Below are 16,806 nucleotides of genomic sequence, written 5' to 3'. Positions count from 1 at the left end.
AATTGAAAGTTCGAGAAACTATTCATGTTTGAAAAAGTTGACAATATTGAGAAAATAAAGAGACTAAACACATAATTTTATTAAAAAATTTCTAATCATTTCCACTTATTGTTCGATGCATCATTAGCCTTTAAAAATAACATTACCGTAATATATCACCTAAGGATGTATCAAATTGATCAAAGTAAGAAAAAGGAGAATTTATTAATGTGATTGAATTTAGAGGAGCCCTAGGAAAGCACAAGCATCTGCAGAAATCTAAAAGAAGTACTTATTGTGACTCACAGTGGCAGTAAAACAGTCGTTTTTTTAAGAAGCTTGTAGTACCCGGCAGCGATATGCTCCAAGAGCCCATATAGGGAAAATGTTGCGGTAAGCTGAATAACTAATCATGCAATTCTTGTTAAAAACTCCCATGATATCCTGTACAAAGACAAAATAAAACTATAAATTAACAGAGACATGTGGCAGCAGTAATTTTAGAGAATGTCTCGGCTTAAATTCTTTCGTAAAATAGAGGACAAATATCGATTTATATCTTAAGTTTTGCGAGTGCATCAATGTGAAACCGATATTTGATAGCTTATAGTTTAAGTCAATTAAACTCTAAAATGTTAGTTTTGCAAAGTGCATGGATGATTCTCAAAAGGAATGATGAATAAGAATCTAATTTTATTCATTTTATTTAAAATAATGCAATTGTGTGTGAATTTCACACTACATTCTCTTGAGCAGAAGATAGTGGAGAATGTGAATCTTATGGTGTAAATTGATACAATTTTTAAAGTTTAGAGGTATAAATTGATATTTTCTCTAAAACTATATTCTATCGCGTCAATGTCATGGCGAAGACAAATTCAATAATCAACTTCCAATCAATTAATGGATACATTGGTAAGCTTAAAGTCATGAAATTTAACCGAACGAGTAAAGTCCAGTTACCTCTTGAGGAAAATCTCCATCTTCCATTTGAGAATTGATTAGTATCCTTGCTGCACGGTGTAATGGTGTTGGATCTCTTTCAGCCTAATCACGTGAGAAAAATTGTAATCGTTAACATCAGAAGAACATCTTAGGAACTACCAAACTATGCCTAACGTGCTTAATTTGATAAATTCGTTAATAGTTTTAGCGCTTATAAAACAATATTTAATACCTGACCAGCATCGATAAGGGATAACATAGCCCAAGCAGTATTGACAAGATGTGATCTATCGTCTTTGATATTTGTGTATACCTGTTCAAATGATAATGAGATTTCGTGAAACAGGATAACATAATACTTATGTTCCATCCAAGAAACATCATAATACAAGTCATCATGAGGAAGTCATTGGATAGTCAGATCCAACATGTACAAACCATTTTTAGTTCAATTGGGGTAGGGGAATTCAAACCACAAAATTCAGGCGACTACTACACTGTCATACGTCAATGGAGTTATTCTTCATTTGGCAAGTACAAACCATTTTGTTGCATAAAAAAGGAAAACCTGCCATCTTGTGATCCAGCAAAATTAGTGGGCTATCATAACTCAAAACATGAAAAGTAGTCCAAGTTTCCAAATGTCACTCCACTCGGAAACCTTGGCGATGACTTGTGACATAAAATCAGCTCAAAGTTTGAATTTGTTAAGAAAAAAAAAGGTAATGGGTGATTTTGATCAAGTAAATCCCCCTCTTGAAAAAATGAAGAGAATGAATGTCGATCCTCTGAAATTAATAAAATTAAATGAGCAGAAATAAGGAAGGTGAAAAAAAGCAGCATCACTCAGCATCATCATATTCCCGAGAAAGAGAAATTTCATACAACCTTATCTTGGCAGGAAAGATAACTTTCTCCCCAGCCGCCAGCAGGAAGTTCCTTAGACAACAGAAAGTCGCAAGCTTTACGAAGACTAGAACTGTTTTCGTATCTCCTTCCAGCAGCAACCAGACCCTTTATCCCAAACCAACCACCATAGGTGAAGCAGACTCCCCAAGATCCATACCTATCATGTATGTAAATCGACAATATTCATGCATAAAATATTAGTATAGACCGCTCAGTATATAAGTATAGTAGCACTGAACAATAATATTCTAGTAGAATGGTCTCAAAGGGAGTAAATACTTCTTTTAAGATTAAAATCCTACTTTCATAGAGCAAAAGAATGGTAGAATAATGGGAGCAAATGTATCAAGTTAAAAAAATTAAAGTTTAAAAACATAACTATGAAATCGAAACGAACCAAGATCCATCGGTTGCTTGTATGCTTTCAATGAAATCAGCAGCTTTAGCAATACAATTACTAATTTCATTGCTTCTATGACCTGGATATAATTTCCGGAACGCTGCAAGTGCTTGAATTGCTGCTGACGTACACTCAACATATCTATGTATTCAACCGACCCAACATCAATTCCAAGATATATACAACAAAAGACTAAATCAATGGACGTGAGCATTTAAAAATCTTACGGGTAGTCAATGACAATATCACCAAAAGTTTCAGCAGGGTTCATCAGCTGAAAATTAAACGCAAATAATAAATAACCCATGCTACAATAAGAGGGTGAGAAAATAATGTGCTTAAGGATTAACTGTATTTACCTCCAGCCACCGGTATGATCTGGTGAGTTCATAAGTGGCAAAACCACCATCAGTATTCTGCAAGCTAATAAATTTGGATTAAAGGAAGGCTAGGACTAATGAACTTGGATTTAGAGAAAAAAAACTTAGAGTATGTTCATTATTAGATTGAAAGAAGCCTAAAATATTCAGTATATCTTTAGATTAAAAGGATTGAGGATATGATATATATCATACCTCAGCATCCACTTCCAATAAACACTTCTGTATTACTAAAAAAAACATAAAGCCGTAAACCTTGTTTATTTGAATCAGTACCTCATAATTCAGGGGAGACACTGAAGGTCGAGACTCAGTGACCATCTACCACACGATTATTTATTTATTCATTTTATTATTACTACTATTATTGTTATTATTATTTTGAAGGGAAATGCTACCACAAGAGAAGTTGAAGTAGGCACAGAGGACATTCACACTATTTGTTTGTTTAGTTAGTTGTTTTCTGTAATTGGCATCTGTTGTTAACATCTAAAAGAGAGCTTGCACCGACCTAAAAGTAGGTTTTACACAAACCATTGTAAGCCACAAGGGTTAAAGATTTTGTGAGATAAGAACTGTCTACGAAAGAGCTTCATCAATTGGCATCTGAGCACACGCTTATTGGCATAAGTTATGGCTGACAGGAAAGAAACCCTAGGTTCATGATGGGTTCAGCTTGCTTAACATGTGTTTTCAGTCAACAGAAATATTTCTCTCTCCTCTCTCCTTTGACAGGAAGAAGCTTAATCCTTTTGATATGTTGTCCCTGCTTAGGTACCATGTTTATTTGTGCGTTTTAGTTAGAAAGATTTTTTTTGTAATTATTCACTTAGTTTATCTTGCTTGATTGGACTCCTTCCTTTTAGGTAGCATCCAATTCTCGTGGGTTTTTTCTTTTTTTTTTTTCTTTTTTTGTCAATGAAAAGTTGTTCTTTTAAAATAATAATAAAAATAACCACAGTTACCTGTAAGGAGAGAATGACATTCACAGCATCATACAACCGTTCTTCATCAACCGACTTCCCTACTATTTCTGAAGGAAGTTTTGATAATAAAAGAACAGCCTACAAAAATAAACAAATCTTATTACTTCGGAAACAAACAATGGCCAGTGAAGTCTGATAATCGTTCAGGATGGTAAAAGGTGAGGCAATGCCAGAAATTCTTTTGCCCCAATCAAGTTTGATTCTTCTTTACTTGATGAGTAAAGGTGGGTTTGAGAAACCATCTCATGAAAAATTAGTATTCTTTCCCATTTAGTTCCGCACTCTAATATGTTTTTATATAAAATATATATGTATAAACTTTCATAGCTTTTTTTGGGAGAAAATTATAAGATCATTTTGATTGAACTAATTCTTACCTTTTACTATTCACATAATTGACAATTGCCCTATGTAAGGTCTACAAGTACTATTAACATATGGAATCTCAAGCTATCAAATAATATAAAAAATAAATTTAAAATATCAGGTTAAGAGTTGGAGGCAAAAATGAACTCCTGCCTTCAGGGAAGAAGTATTATCTATCTAAACTATGTTAAAAATTGATATATAAAAACAAGCCAATACCTTCAAACCTTCAGCAGTGCAGTCAGAGATGGGCCATCCATGATCAGCGGTTGAAAATGGCCATGCACCTTTTGAAATATGACGATACCAACTTTGCAAATCCCCAGGACAATCTTCTAGGACCTGCAAAGTAGAAAACTTAACACCTATAAAACAAAGAAAACTTGGAGTAGATAATAGGTTCTTTTAATAAGAACCTGGGAGTCTTTCATATACTTGTGCGCCTTTCTTATAGTTGTCCCATATTCTTCAACAAGCTTAGTTGACATGATGGCTTGAACAGCAAATGCAGTATCCCATAACTGACTTCCATTGTAACCCTATAGTAAACAAACATAGTGATAGCAATGGTATTAGAGGGATGTTATGGGTATATTAGTAATTAGTTAAATAGTTTGTTAGAGAAGCTTGGTTATAAATACAGTGAGCAGGACAGAAGGGAGGTAAACAATATTTTGGGAATGTAATGTAGGGCTTGAAAGTATTTCAAGATTAGGAGGGTTCAAGTACCTCGAACACTTGGTTTATCTCGTATTTTCATTATTGTTTATCTTCCAATATATTCGGATTCCATAGACAGCCAGTTATATCTTCTGAATTTCCAAATGTTGCTAGGTGATGAAAAATTTAATAGGAAAGCTCAGATATCTCAAGCAGCTCATTCTTTCCATAATGGAACTAATTTGCTGAGAGACTACTTCCTATTGCATGAATGATGTATAGTTTTTGTCCTTTTCAATGTTCTTCTAACTTTCTAGTATTCTTGGGATTGTCTGAACAATAGGAAGAAAACAGAGACAAATTCTAGTCACATTCTCCCTTATATAACCTATTCCCCTTCGTCCGATCCCGAGTTCATGCTTGATGAACAACTACTTTTTCTGAGAATTGACAAATGACAACAAGGATTTCTCTAGCTTCAAAATTTTTAAGAAACCTGTCTTTTTTGCTTCATTTTGACATGTTTTCATGAAATAAGCCACTTTTGTTATCTATTGTCGAAGAACTAAAGACTTTGGTAGCATTTGTTGAATTATTGATGAACCTAAAAGCTTGTGCTTATGAAGGTAAATTTAATATTATACCATCTAACACTCCCCTCATTCTTCACTTATAGGCTTGAAATATGTAGAACACCCAACAAGTTGAAATCAATATTAATTGGGGAACAAATACTATTTTAGGGGTTTGAAAGCAAGACCTTTGAACAATCTGCTTTGGCACCATGTTAGATCACCAGTTGACCCAAAATGTTAAGCTTATGGGTGAACATATAATTTAATATTATATCATCTCACAGTCTCACGTCCATCTGTTAATATCGTGTTACATTTAATTTTTCGGTTATATTGCCTTGTTAGGCACTTGGTAGAAATTTGATATATTGTGAACTACAAATGAAAAGTTTGTATTTCTAGCTTAAAAAAAGAAAGAAAAAACGGTGTATTGCAAGTTTTAAAAGAGTTGATTGCAATCTTTGTTTTTTTTTTCCTGTGCATTTTTTGTTCTTTTCCTTTCCACATGTTTCTTTCTTTCGTCATGAGAAATCATTCTTCTATAGAGCAAAGGAAAGACTGTCTTTTTCTTATTCCCATTATATCATTCATATATATAATGTCACATATTCTCTGACCCTGCACTTTCATAAAAGGGGAAAAAAGTAGGGGAAAATAGAATTTATAATGTCAATGAGAGGAAATTTGAAATTGTTTATGAACCTGCATTTTCATCCCATCTTCAGCAAGCCAAAGATAGTCATAAATTCTTGGGATATGCAATTTGAATGCCTCTGAATGTGGATCCTCCACCCAACAACAAAGCATGTTTAATACCTGCACAAATGAAGTAGACAATCATGGAAACAATGATAGAACCAGGAATTCCATCCGGATGGTGTTGAAGACCTGAAAAAAAGAACTGACACAATTGTTTCATTAAAGAGACCTTCTAGATGGCCACAATTTGTTTCTATACATATTTTCTTTTCGATATCTGAAAAAGGAGTCTATTATTTCTTGTAAGACATAATTTATAGTCCCTAAAGCATACCTTGTTGACAGGCCCTATGCATATATACCGAGTATTTTCATCTTCATAGTGGATATGTTCCATTACAGTCCGCAGAGCCTTTTCCCTCAGTCTTTTTGCAGGCCAACGCATAAAAAGAGGTTCATAGACATGGTGCAGCGAAGCCCACAGAACATCCTGAACCAGCGGATGTGGGTAATACAGGTCTTCCTAACAATAATGACAAAACAAACTGTGACCATCAGAAAACTGCATCCTTCATAGAAAACTGGCAACAACTTTTTTAATCAGAATGCATGCGTAGTTCATTATTGTCAATGCACCTAAATATTTGCAAATGAGCATGAGTATTGTTATCTTATCCCAAACTTTGCACCAGGTAATCATCTTATCAATCAACTAAAGAATATGAGAATAACGAATTAAATTGAGAAAAGAATTGCACGTACAAAGCATCCCCAAAGTACCCATTGGATGAGGCCAATTGTAAGTGATTGCTATACATTAAATTATTTGCACAAAACATCCAGTTTACAAGGCATTTAGGGTAATTCCTAAATATAATTACAAGGCATTTATATTGATATGGTATTTTATTATTTTTAGTTTATAAACTTTCGTTTTATTTTTAGTTTAGGTGTGAACAAGCTCTTCCTCTTTGGGTCTATTTAATTTTCTCCTTTTTTTATATCCATGAGTGTCTGGGCCAGCTTACGCGCAGCTCGACTAATCTCACGAGACAATCCGCCTAATCCTATATTGGGTCTATTTAATGAGGTTAGGGATGGTTAATTAGGTGTGAATAAGTCCTTCCCCTTTGGATCTATTTAAAGGAGACATTGTCATCATTTTCTTTCATTGGATAACATTGCAAGTTTCTCCAAATTCTGCAAGAAGCCTTCTTTGACAACGCTTGTAGAATCTTTCTTTCGTTTCTCTAGGAAAAGAGAAATCCCAGCTTGAACAACTTGTAGAAAAAATCTTGTTCAGATAAGGTCATCATTCCAGGCTATTCACAAATAAGCTTTATTTTATTTTATTTTTTAAGACAATGTCACATTCCTACAAAAACACACTTTTGTGATAATGTACAACATACGACCTTGAATTGGAGTGCAGTACACAGACCTTATTGTAATACCTGGGAGGGCTACACTGTTTTTTCCAATAATTTAGAGTCAAGAAATTGAAATTCGGAAGAATGATCCACTGATATGCAAATCTTCCAAGAACCAAAACATATATATTCCCAAAACCCAGACCTGAACCTTTACTAGGACTAAGTTGAGAATTTTTTTTAAAAAAAAGAAGCTTCAGAGAGAACTTCAACCATGTCCTTACCCACCTTTGCACACTGATTGCGAGCCTCATTCCAATCAATTTCATGATAAGGGACGAGATAAAGTTCCTTCCTTAAAGATCTAATTATAGGCGTTATAGGACCAACAAATCTCTTGCCATACAGATAACACATGGGCAAGTATACCATTCGGCAATGACACCACATCCTTCCTATTAGATAAACCAACAAGAATTAGCAGCCATGAACAAGTGATAAAATTACTATAAAAACATCGACAAGAAGACTAAAAAAGGGGGACAATTAGAATGGGACTTAAATAGTTCATGCTCCAATGGTAAACATAAAACGATGAATATGACAATCCGCGTGTAAATAAAATATTAGAATCAACAAGGAAATTATATTTAGGAATAAAACTCTAATTGTACACTAATTTTTGCCTTAATTTAAACAAATTAAGAGGAAAATGAGGTCTTTAATGTAAAGAAGACGTGCTCATAAGGCTGGTGAAAAGGGGTACTTCTGTTATCTTTCCAATCCAACAGATTCTGCAATGCTTTTGGATTTTGCAAGGGAGTTGGTGGAACAATGTCCTTTGAATCACCATTTCAATAAGAACATGTATTTCTGCTTGAATAAACTGATCCTGTTTAATTAACAAAAGAAAATGATGATTGACCTGGATGACAAGGGAGAAGATAAGGCAAGAGCCATAGTTCTGGAGGGAGTGGATTATTTCCAGCCCATTCATATACTCCAAGTACCTATCATCAGCAAACATTATATTAATTACATCAACTATTGATTTTAGATCATAAGTGAATCAGAGACTTGACACCATACTGAAAGCCACATTTTTCCCCAAGAAGTAATTGCAGTTGCACCACCGTGATCCAAGATCCATTTCCGTGCATTGTCTACACCACCCTGCCCATCTTCAGCTTCTTCGCCAAGCAATCTCAAAGTAACATAGTTCAGCACAGAACCAAACATTGTGCTTGGGCCTTCAATATGTAAACCCCAACCCCCATCTCTATTCTGCATTGACATAAATCATCCAATTAAGTTATGGAACCCATTTCTACATGCTATGGATCTTCATATTGGTTCTGTTTGGTTGATTCTACATCATAACTCTAAAAAATAAGCAATCTACAAGGCATAATAATTTTTCTTTTTGCAGTAAAATATCATCAACATAAAATAGAAGTTGGACAAACAAACTTCAGGCAATTCCTTTCCCTTTTTTCTTTTTGATATCTATGAATTTCCGGACCTGCACCTGAACTATTTTGCTGGGGCAATTACTTCCTACATTCTCGTCAAGAAAAATGGTGAAAAATTAAATTTTATGTAAGCGACCAATATCAATTTAACCCGCTCCCTCAAATCTCTCCACCGTTCACATAGGCTCTTGTTGGCTATTAATCCCAACCATGGTGGTTAAAAACAAATAGCGGTTGATTTAAACAGAAAAAGTACTCATTAAGATTTTAAGCCACGAGAAGGTTTACAAAGAGAAAAAATCTTGCCTGATGATTGTATAGATATCTGCAAATCTCACGTTGGTGTTCTGTAGATAAGACAGCATTCAAGGCGCCAGTAATGGAAAGAGTAATGACCTGTAATGGTAAACCAACATAACATTTTACGTGGTTAACAATGCAGTAGTACAGTGCTATATCATACAGTTTCCTCGGAAGCTCTAAACATAGACATACTAAACCAAATTCTATAAAGCTATATACATTGCAAATGCTGCTTCATAAAAATTCTCTTACCAAACCAGGAAGTAGAAACATTGGTCCGCCATAGTCTCCAGGCCAGTGACCATCATCTGCCTGGATTGTTGAATAAAAATTCATAGCCCTTCTTAGAGTCTGCGTTACTGCCTCCTCTACCACGTCTTCTTTATCTTTAACTTTGATTTGCGGTAAATTGACAAAGGATGAATTCTCCTTGGCAAACTGCAATTGAAAAATCAAAAATTTATAACTAGAACCCCTGATCCAAAATGTAGTTAAAAACAATAATAAACACTAAAGATTCCCAAAACCCTCTAGAAGTCCTGTACTAGGAAACCACCATAACTAGTGACTTTCAGTATTAAAATGATGTAGCAGACTTGGTTTCTGAGCAAATTAGGGAAAAGGGGGCATGGATCAAGGAAGTGTGAAGATGAAATTTGAAAGCTGAAGGACCTGCATACGCATGAGGATATCAGAACTATGCTTCTTCTCGAATCTATGATCGTAGAAGTGCTGGCGAGCCTGTTGTATCTGTTGAAGATCTTCCGGTGAGTCGAGTTCGGGATGAAAATGCCACACTTGGCGGCCGACGTGGTTGTTCAGGGTTGAGAGCCATCGTTCGGCGTTCGAAGGATCGGAAGGTACGGTGTCGGCCCCAACTTTGAGCTTCCACATTTTTGGTTGAATTGTAAGAATAGAGAGTTTTGGAGTTGTTGCTGTCTTGTATTTATGAACAAGAATCCAGCCACTGTGCCAACTGATGAACACGTCGGCCGGTTTTTAAGCAAAACTATATTGACCCGAACCGATCTGGACCGGTTCGCATCGGTCCACTGTAACCCTAAACCTATTTTTTTATGTTAATCCCTCTCTTCTTCACTTCCATCTCTATTCAACCTCTCTCTCTCTCTCTGAATGAAACCATGGCAGAGGCTTTTTCCGGCCACCGCCGACCTCCACAAGCTCACTGTCTTGGTTATGCTTCTCTTTTTCATTCCCATTTCCTTTTAGTTGTTTATGATTATTATAATTAATCTTCTTTTCGATCCGGGTCGGACTGGTTTGAACGAACACCCGAACCGACCCATTTAATTATTATTGTTAATTATGATAAAGACTTTTCAAGTCGTCGTAACCATCAACTTTAATTGATTAATTATTATTATCATTATTATGCTTTTCAAGTCCACCCAGCTGCCTTCACTCAAACGGAGAGCTCTCTCACCGGCAACGGCTACTATATATATATTTATCAAAATAAGGTTTCAATCGAGTCAATTTCATGGCCTTTCATTGTGTTCGTCTTTTTCACTTTCGTTCAAAGGAACAACCCTGTTCTTCTCTTTTCTTCTTTCTCTGCTACTTGGGATTATGTGTGTTATGGCATTTGCTGCATTTTACTTTATTAGAGACCGATTGTTAGGTTGAAGTTGCAAGTTTATTTGAGTTAAAAGATTGTTGGGGGTTTCATCTAGATTGCTAGTCAAATTTGGCAGAAGAAACTAATTGCCAAAGTTATGTGTTTTCTGTTCATTCTAGGTTATGGGTTGCACTCAATTGTCTAAAATTCTTGATGATGAGCATACAATGGGTTGCACTCAGATTGTCTGCTTCGTTCATATTTTTCGTTATCTAAATTTTTTCTGCATTCGATATGGATATATACTTTGATTATTGTTGTTTTGTTAAATATAAACGAAAATTCTTTCTCAAACGTTTCTCTTAATTTTCTTTATTTTTGCAAAAAGTTTCTAAACAATGCTCGTGTTTCTTTTCAAACTCTGTTTACAGATTATTCTCTAAAACTTTTTTTTCCTTATTTGCAGACCTTTTTCTTTACAACTTTTTTTAAAAAAGGATTTCTCAAAAAACTTACAAAATCTCTTTCAAACACACTTTTCAGACTTTTCTCTTCAGTTTTGTTTTTGCAAAATTCTTCTGTCTATTTCTCGTTCCGAACTTTTTCTCGAGCGGAGGGCGGCGTTGGCCGCGTGCCAGGCAATGAGCGGCATGGCACAAGCGGTCAAGCAAAGCTTAAAAAGCTCTTTACAGAATATTTCACTTGGAATTTTGTTTACAAATCTCTTTTCAAAACATTTTCTCAAAGTTTTCTCTTCAATTTTGTTTTTACAATAATTCTCATTTCCAAAACTCTTTAAAAAAATTTATCTCTTTTACAAAACATTTTCTATAAAGGGTCTCCAGATACCCTCAAGTGAAGATAATTGATCAAAAGAACACGTTTTCTAGACTTGGATTTTATTATAGTATTTTTTCTTGTATGAATTGAGAGGGGAGATTTGAACCACAAATTTATTGGTTTTCAATTTAAACTAAAATCTTGTCTTTTGTAAGTACTTGTGTGAGTTTCATTTGGTGTGAGTTTCATTTATTGTATTTATTGTTAATCTTAATGAGATGTGGTTCCATAATCTGACTAAGTAAAAGAGTGATTGATCCAGTTGGATGAGATTCAAACCATTTTTTTTTACTAACTTCCTATCATTTATTATTTTGATTTAGTTTTGCCTATGAATCTCATTTTCTGTATGATTGATACATGAATTCGTTAAGTTAATTTTGATTGTAAAATTTAGGAACAAAAAGATAGTCAAAATTTATATTTACTCCAATAAAAGAAAATTATTGATCATGAAGGTTTAGAAAGAGCGATATCCTCTCTCGCAACAATGCTCAATGTCAGAATTCAAACTCTCTTCATCTTCCATTTTCGTGGCGGATTCCTCTTTACCTTCCCTAATTCTCATCCTTTTTCTCCTCTTCAATTTATGCAAATGGTGTTCAATTAACATCACACTCAACCCAATAAACACAATCCCCAAAATACCCCCACTCACCGCCACAACCACCACTGCCACCCATTTCCCTTTCTCTCCTTCCTCTTCATTGTGTGGGATCACTACCCATACCGCCGCCACGTACCCCGTCGCCATAAACGCCGCCGCCGCCCACATCACCTTCTGCGCCACCGTCACCACCAAAATCTGCGGCTTCCGCCGGAACGGAATCACGCTGATCAAAACAATCACAAGGGCTAAGGAAATGAACAGAGCGACGACGTTGCATACGGTGAAGATTTTGAAAGCTGTCGTGTCGCCCACCGTGGATTGACCGAGTTTTTTCTTACTTTTTTCGTCAAGTTGTTGGTTCACTCCGCCGGGAGGGTTTATCCCGGCGGCGAATGTGACGGTTGCGATTAAAATCGAGACTAAAACGATTGTGTTTCTTGCGTTCTGGAGGCCTTCCGTGTAGATTTTCACACGGTGGCGTTTCGCGGGGGAGGAGTTGTAGTTGGTTGTTGTAATTTGGGTCGATTTTTTAGGATTCGATTGTTTGGATACCGATCGGAATGGGGTTGTTGGGGGGAGAAGTTCTTGGCTTTTGTCGTCCACGTGACTCCACCGGGAGGGGCTGGAGGAAGATGCGGCGGCGTTGGTCCGATATGTGGAGGATATTTCTGTGGTGTTGTCTTGTGAAGGGGATAGAATTTCGGCGTTTCTCCTGCCACCCGATTTGATTAGAAGGTCTTCGAGTCGGCGAGTTTCGGGTGTGTCTTGGGTTTGGTCGAGTATGTCAAAGGCGGTTTGGCCTCTGTAGTTTCGGGAATTTATCTCAACCCCTGATTTTCTGATTAGATACTCCGCTATCTGCAATCAATACATATATATATTTAAGATGGCTCATTCAAGTTTTGGTTTTGTATATATGAATTAAGACATTATATTAATCACCTGATATCGATGTGTAGCGATAGCAAGATGAAGCAGAGTGTTACTGTAACGATCGCGAGAGTGCAAGAGGTTGCCTCCGTTGCAGAGATGGAACAAGTACACAAAGGCATCGTATCGACCATACCGAACAACGAGATGGAAGATGGTTTCTCCTTCTTTGGTCGATTGGTAAAACGCGGAAGCTGCCATCATCAAGAAATCTTCAAGAACTGCAACTTTCCCGTTCATGGTGGCTAAGTGCAATGGCGTGTACCCGTTCTTGTTGTAATGCATCGCCATGTTTGCATCTCGTTGTAGTAATGTCCATACCATTTCTCTCACCCCTTTGCTGCAAGCAATGTGCAACGCCAAGTTTCCGTTCAAATCTGCCATTTCTGCTACTCTTGGACTCGCATTTACTAGCTCTCTTACCACATCTGTTGTAAATGGTTTTTGACAAAGTAAAAATTGGAAGTTTCAAAACATGTAAAATAATAGCAAGAACTAGTTTTAAACGTGAGTTGTATGTACCTGTGTGTCCATTGGAGGCAGCAACATGAATACAAGTTTGATCAGAAGCATTTTCTTCCAAACAACTTGAAATTCCAATTTCAACCAGCAAAAAGTTCACCACGTCAAGATGACCATTGGAACAAGCAACAAAAAACCCACTTAAATTCTCAACATTCCGTTTATAAACAACCTCATGATTGGTTTCAAAAAGCACTTTTACAATCTTCACATGACCATATCGACAAGCTTCATGAAATGGTGTTTCCATGTTCTTGTTCTCAGCCACAACCATCTCAGGACATAACTCCACCACTTCCTGTGCCATCTCAACATGCCCTAATCTCGACACGAGATGCAACACCGTGTCCAGAGCCTCCTCGGTTCGTTGCCATATGATCGTTTCTTTATTCTCTTTCACTAAGTTCAACAATCCTGCATTCGTCTCGATCGCTTGAATGAGATTCTGATCCATACTAACGAATCAGCTAAAAGTAGACGAGAAAAGATCGGATGAAGGAGGATTGAGGGAGGAATGGGGTTTTTATATGTGTGGAAGTTTGGTAATGATCCATCAATAAGTCTTACATTCTTGGATGGTTCTTTATGCTTGACTTGCAGAAGGTCAATTGACATTTCACTTAATTTTGATTTCACACTATACATGTCTTAATTCAATTGTTTTTTGGTGAAAGAAATGGGTTTTTTCCTTGAAACTTGGATGCTAAACTACACTACCTTGCCTCTGTAGAAGTTTTCTCCACGTTTTTGGAAATATAAAACACTAAATGACTTTTGCTCAAAATGATTTTTGTTTGGTTGTGAGTTGGAATTTACTACGAAGGCGAGAAGGGGACTTTATATATACACTTAAATCTATTTTGCCAATATTAAACTAAACATATATGATGGAGTAGTGAGGGTATTAGGTCAAGTTAATACCCAAACAAATTATTTAAAATACATAGAGATCACTTTATTAAAAAACTTAGTATCACAATGTATTCTTCACGCCACACTATAAAAAGTTAATAAAACACAAATTTTAATTAAATTTTCTGTCAACATAAGTTTAACTCTACATTTCCCAAATCCTTAACTCGAACTAGTTAGGACAAACCAATAATCATCTGATAGTTGTTGCACTGTTTTCTTATATTATTACAAAAAATTTAACACCTAAAATTAAATGTTAATTAAAGCTAATTATCTAATAATTCTATATTTGGATTTTGGTTGTTTGTGTGTCAATAAATCAGCCCACCCTAGAAATTAATTAACTAAAAAAACACGCCCAGTGGGACTCGAACCCACAATCGCCTGATTAGAAGTCAGACGCCTTATCCATTAGGCCATGGGCGCTCTTGTTTGCATTGTCAAAACTATAATATAAATCCTTTATATTTATTAATTTTGAAGCCTTTTATTTCTCCTTTTCAAGATAATAGCAAAATATGTTATAATATTTATAAATATAGCAAAATATCAAATATAGACTACTTTTTATATCTATCGTAACACATATACAAGTTATGTATAGAATTGTCAACAAAAATATCAATGTCTTGTCAAAATTTTAAAACCGAGCCGGCTATGAAAAGAAAAAAAAAAAAAGAGAAAACAGGGTATTAGATTAATATAGTGCCACGTCATGCCACTAAATTTAACGAAAACGTTAGGAATTTTTAACATTTAAAAAAAAAAAGTCATTTATAGGCATTTTAAATAAATTGAAGAAATAAGAATTTTCGTACAAATTATCCTTTTTGTCTTTTCTTATTGGGTAAAGAGAAAGGGTCCCACTAACGGTACATTTGACAAAATCCCAATTCCCGTTCCGTCCATCTTCACCACTCGTTTTCTCTATCCCTTCCCTTCCTCCCAACCCCAACGGTACTTTCTTTTCTTTTCTTTTCTTTTCTTTTTCTTACAAATATTTCTATATAATATAATCCTTAGCTTAATAATGATGTAATCATAATTGTTTCTTTTAATTATGTTTTGATTAGTGCACTCTCTCTCTTTTAATCATAACTTATTCATTGTTATTTCATCATTATGATTTTTTTCAATTATCCTAAATATTCTAACTCTTTAAAAATATTTATAAAATATTAACAAATTTTTAAATTCTATTTAGGATTATATATAAATATAATAACTATTTTTAGTTAGGGTAAATATTATTTTAAAACATTTCGTTTGCTACTGTTTTACTATTTGACGTTTATTGTTTGCTACAATGTTTACTATTTTCTTTTTAAACTAAAATAATTTATACCATAAACTAATATTATTATAAGTTAAATTAGAATAACTTACATCTTTAATATAACTATTATTATTCAACTATAATAACCTATGTGTATAATAACTCACTTCTTATTCTAGGTGTCTTCTAGCGTCTATATGTGATATATATGAAATTTTGTTATATTTTGTTTCGTTTTATTATATATGAAAATGTCTATTTAAAAAAAAGTCAAATATATTTTAAATTTTAACGAAAGGTTAAGGCTTGTTTAATACTCAATTAGTATTAAAATTTGAAAATTTAGACTTGTAAGCACTCCATTTTTAAAATTTTTGTTTTGTTTTCTACCTTTTGTCCGTGTTTTAGAAAAATCAAATCAAAATAGTGATTTTTAAAAAACTTGTTTTTGTTTTTAAAATTTGAACCATTACAAGGAAAGGAGAGAAAACAAACATAATTTTATAAAATAAAAAACATAAATTATTACTAAACGACCTACAAAAGTTAAGTAAATTTAAACGCAAGAATACGGATTCTTATTATTCACACCCCAATTTCATCCAAACGACCCTATGAAAGTTACATAAGCTACTTTTTAAGTCATACTCTAACGAGGAATAAATTCAACAAAATATATTAAGAAAATTATAAATTATTGATAACTCTTCTTTTAACAAATTTTTTTTTTCACAATAGGATAGTAAAAAACAAACTATTACACTTTAATTGATTTTATCGAAAAATATAAATATTTTGTCTATTTATCATTTTCATAATTTTCGGTAGTTTTTCTATTTTGTTTTTTTTCTTTTAGGAAACATTGATTTACATTATTAGTTGTCTAGTCATTGTTTTGGAAATTATTGAATTCCAAAAGCATACAACCTGGAAATGGAAATTGAAGATTCAAATAACAAAATTATCATTGTGTTTAATTTCAATACATTTTCTACATCTTACAAATTATTAATTAAAGTTATTCCTCACTAACAAAATAAAGAAAGAAAGGTATAATATTTTTACAAAAGTGTAAGTAAAATTTAAGTAC

At 34.4% G+C, this 16,806-nt stretch overlaps 2 protein-coding genes and 1 non-coding gene across 4 annotated transcripts; all 3 read right to left on the bottom strand.

Annotated features, from left to right (window-relative positions):
* Positions 1-50: 50 nt before the first annotated feature.
* On the bottom strand, positions 51-10,016 carry LOC101217431 (cycloartenol synthase). 2 transcript variants are annotated; one of them, XM_004141706.3, is made up of 18 exons: positions 9,717-9,998; positions 9,297-9,482; positions 9,048-9,137; positions 8,359-8,553; positions 8,195-8,279; positions 7,558-7,724; positions 6,234-6,422; positions 5,903-6,016; positions 4,382-4,504; positions 4,185-4,307; positions 3,579-3,677; positions 2,593-2,649; positions 2,461-2,507; positions 2,231-2,374; positions 1,813-1,990; positions 1,157-1,237; positions 943-1,026; positions 51-423 (listed from the first exon to the last, which is right to left on the bottom strand). In XM_004141706.3, exons 1-18 carry the CDS (start codon positions 9,936-9,938, stop codon positions 310-312), a joined length of 2,298 nt encoding a protein of 765 aa, XP_004141754.1. In that variant the 5' UTR covers positions 9,939-9,998; the 3' UTR covers positions 51-309. The 2 variants fall into 2 exon arrangements, with proteins under 2 accessions (XP_004141754.1, XP_031744504.1); XM_031888644.1 differs by lacking the exons at positions 51-423; positions 943-1,026; positions 1,157-1,237 and having other exon boundaries at positions 1,851-1,990; positions 2,213-2,374; positions 9,717-10,016.
* Positions 10,017-11,828: 1,812 nt separating this feature from the next.
* Positions 11,829-14,004, bottom strand: LOC101217121 (ankyrin repeat-containing protein NPR4). Its single transcript, XM_004141787.3, has 3 exons — positions 13,526-14,004; positions 13,016-13,431; positions 11,829-12,931 (listed from the first exon to the last, which is right to left on the bottom strand). Exons 1-3 carry the CDS (start codon positions 13,977-13,979, stop codon positions 11,924-11,926), a joined length of 1,878 nt encoding a protein of 625 aa, XP_004141835.1. The 5' UTR covers positions 13,980-14,004; the 3' UTR covers positions 11,829-11,923.
* Positions 14,005-14,793: 789 nt separating this feature from the next.
* TRNAR-UCU lies at positions 14,794-14,866 on the bottom strand. The gene has a single exon. It is a non-coding gene; the product is annotated as a tRNA-Arg (tRNA).
* Positions 14,867-16,806: the final 1,940 nt, after the last annotated feature.

Source organism: Cucumis sativus, chromosome 7 (assembly GCF_000004075.3).
Source record: "Cucumis sativus cultivar 9930 chromosome 7, Cucumber_9930_V3, whole genome shotgun sequence".
NCBI lineage: Eukaryota > Viridiplantae > Streptophyta > Magnoliopsida > Cucurbitales > Cucurbitaceae > Cucumis > Cucumis sativus.
This window is presented reverse-complemented; position numbering and strand designations above follow the sequence as displayed.

Coding starts and splice junctions, on each gene's coding strand:
- LOC101217121 (XM_004141787.3), bottom strand. CDS start 13,979: ATGGATCAGAATCTCATTCAAGCGATCGAGACGAATGCAGGATTGTTG. Junction 13,432..13,525: donor TGCCTCCAATGGACACACAG/GTACATACAACT, acceptor CATTTACAACAG/ATGTGGTAAGAGAGCTAGTA. Junction 12,932..13,015: donor TCGCTACACATCGATATCAG/GTGATTAATATA, acceptor TATTGATTGCAG/ATAGCGGAGTATCTAATCAG.
- LOC101217431 (XM_004141706.3), bottom strand. CDS start 9,938: ATGTGGAAGCTCAAAGTTGGGGCCGACACCGTACCTTCCGATCCTTCG. Junction 4,308..4,381: donor AGTATATGAAAGACTCCCAG/GTTCTTATTAAA, acceptor TCTACTTTGCAG/GTCCTAGAAGATTGTCCTGG. Junction 1,991..2,230: donor CAAGCAACCGATGGATCTTG/GTTCGTTTCGAT, acceptor CATACATGATAG/GTATGGATCTTGGGGAGTCT.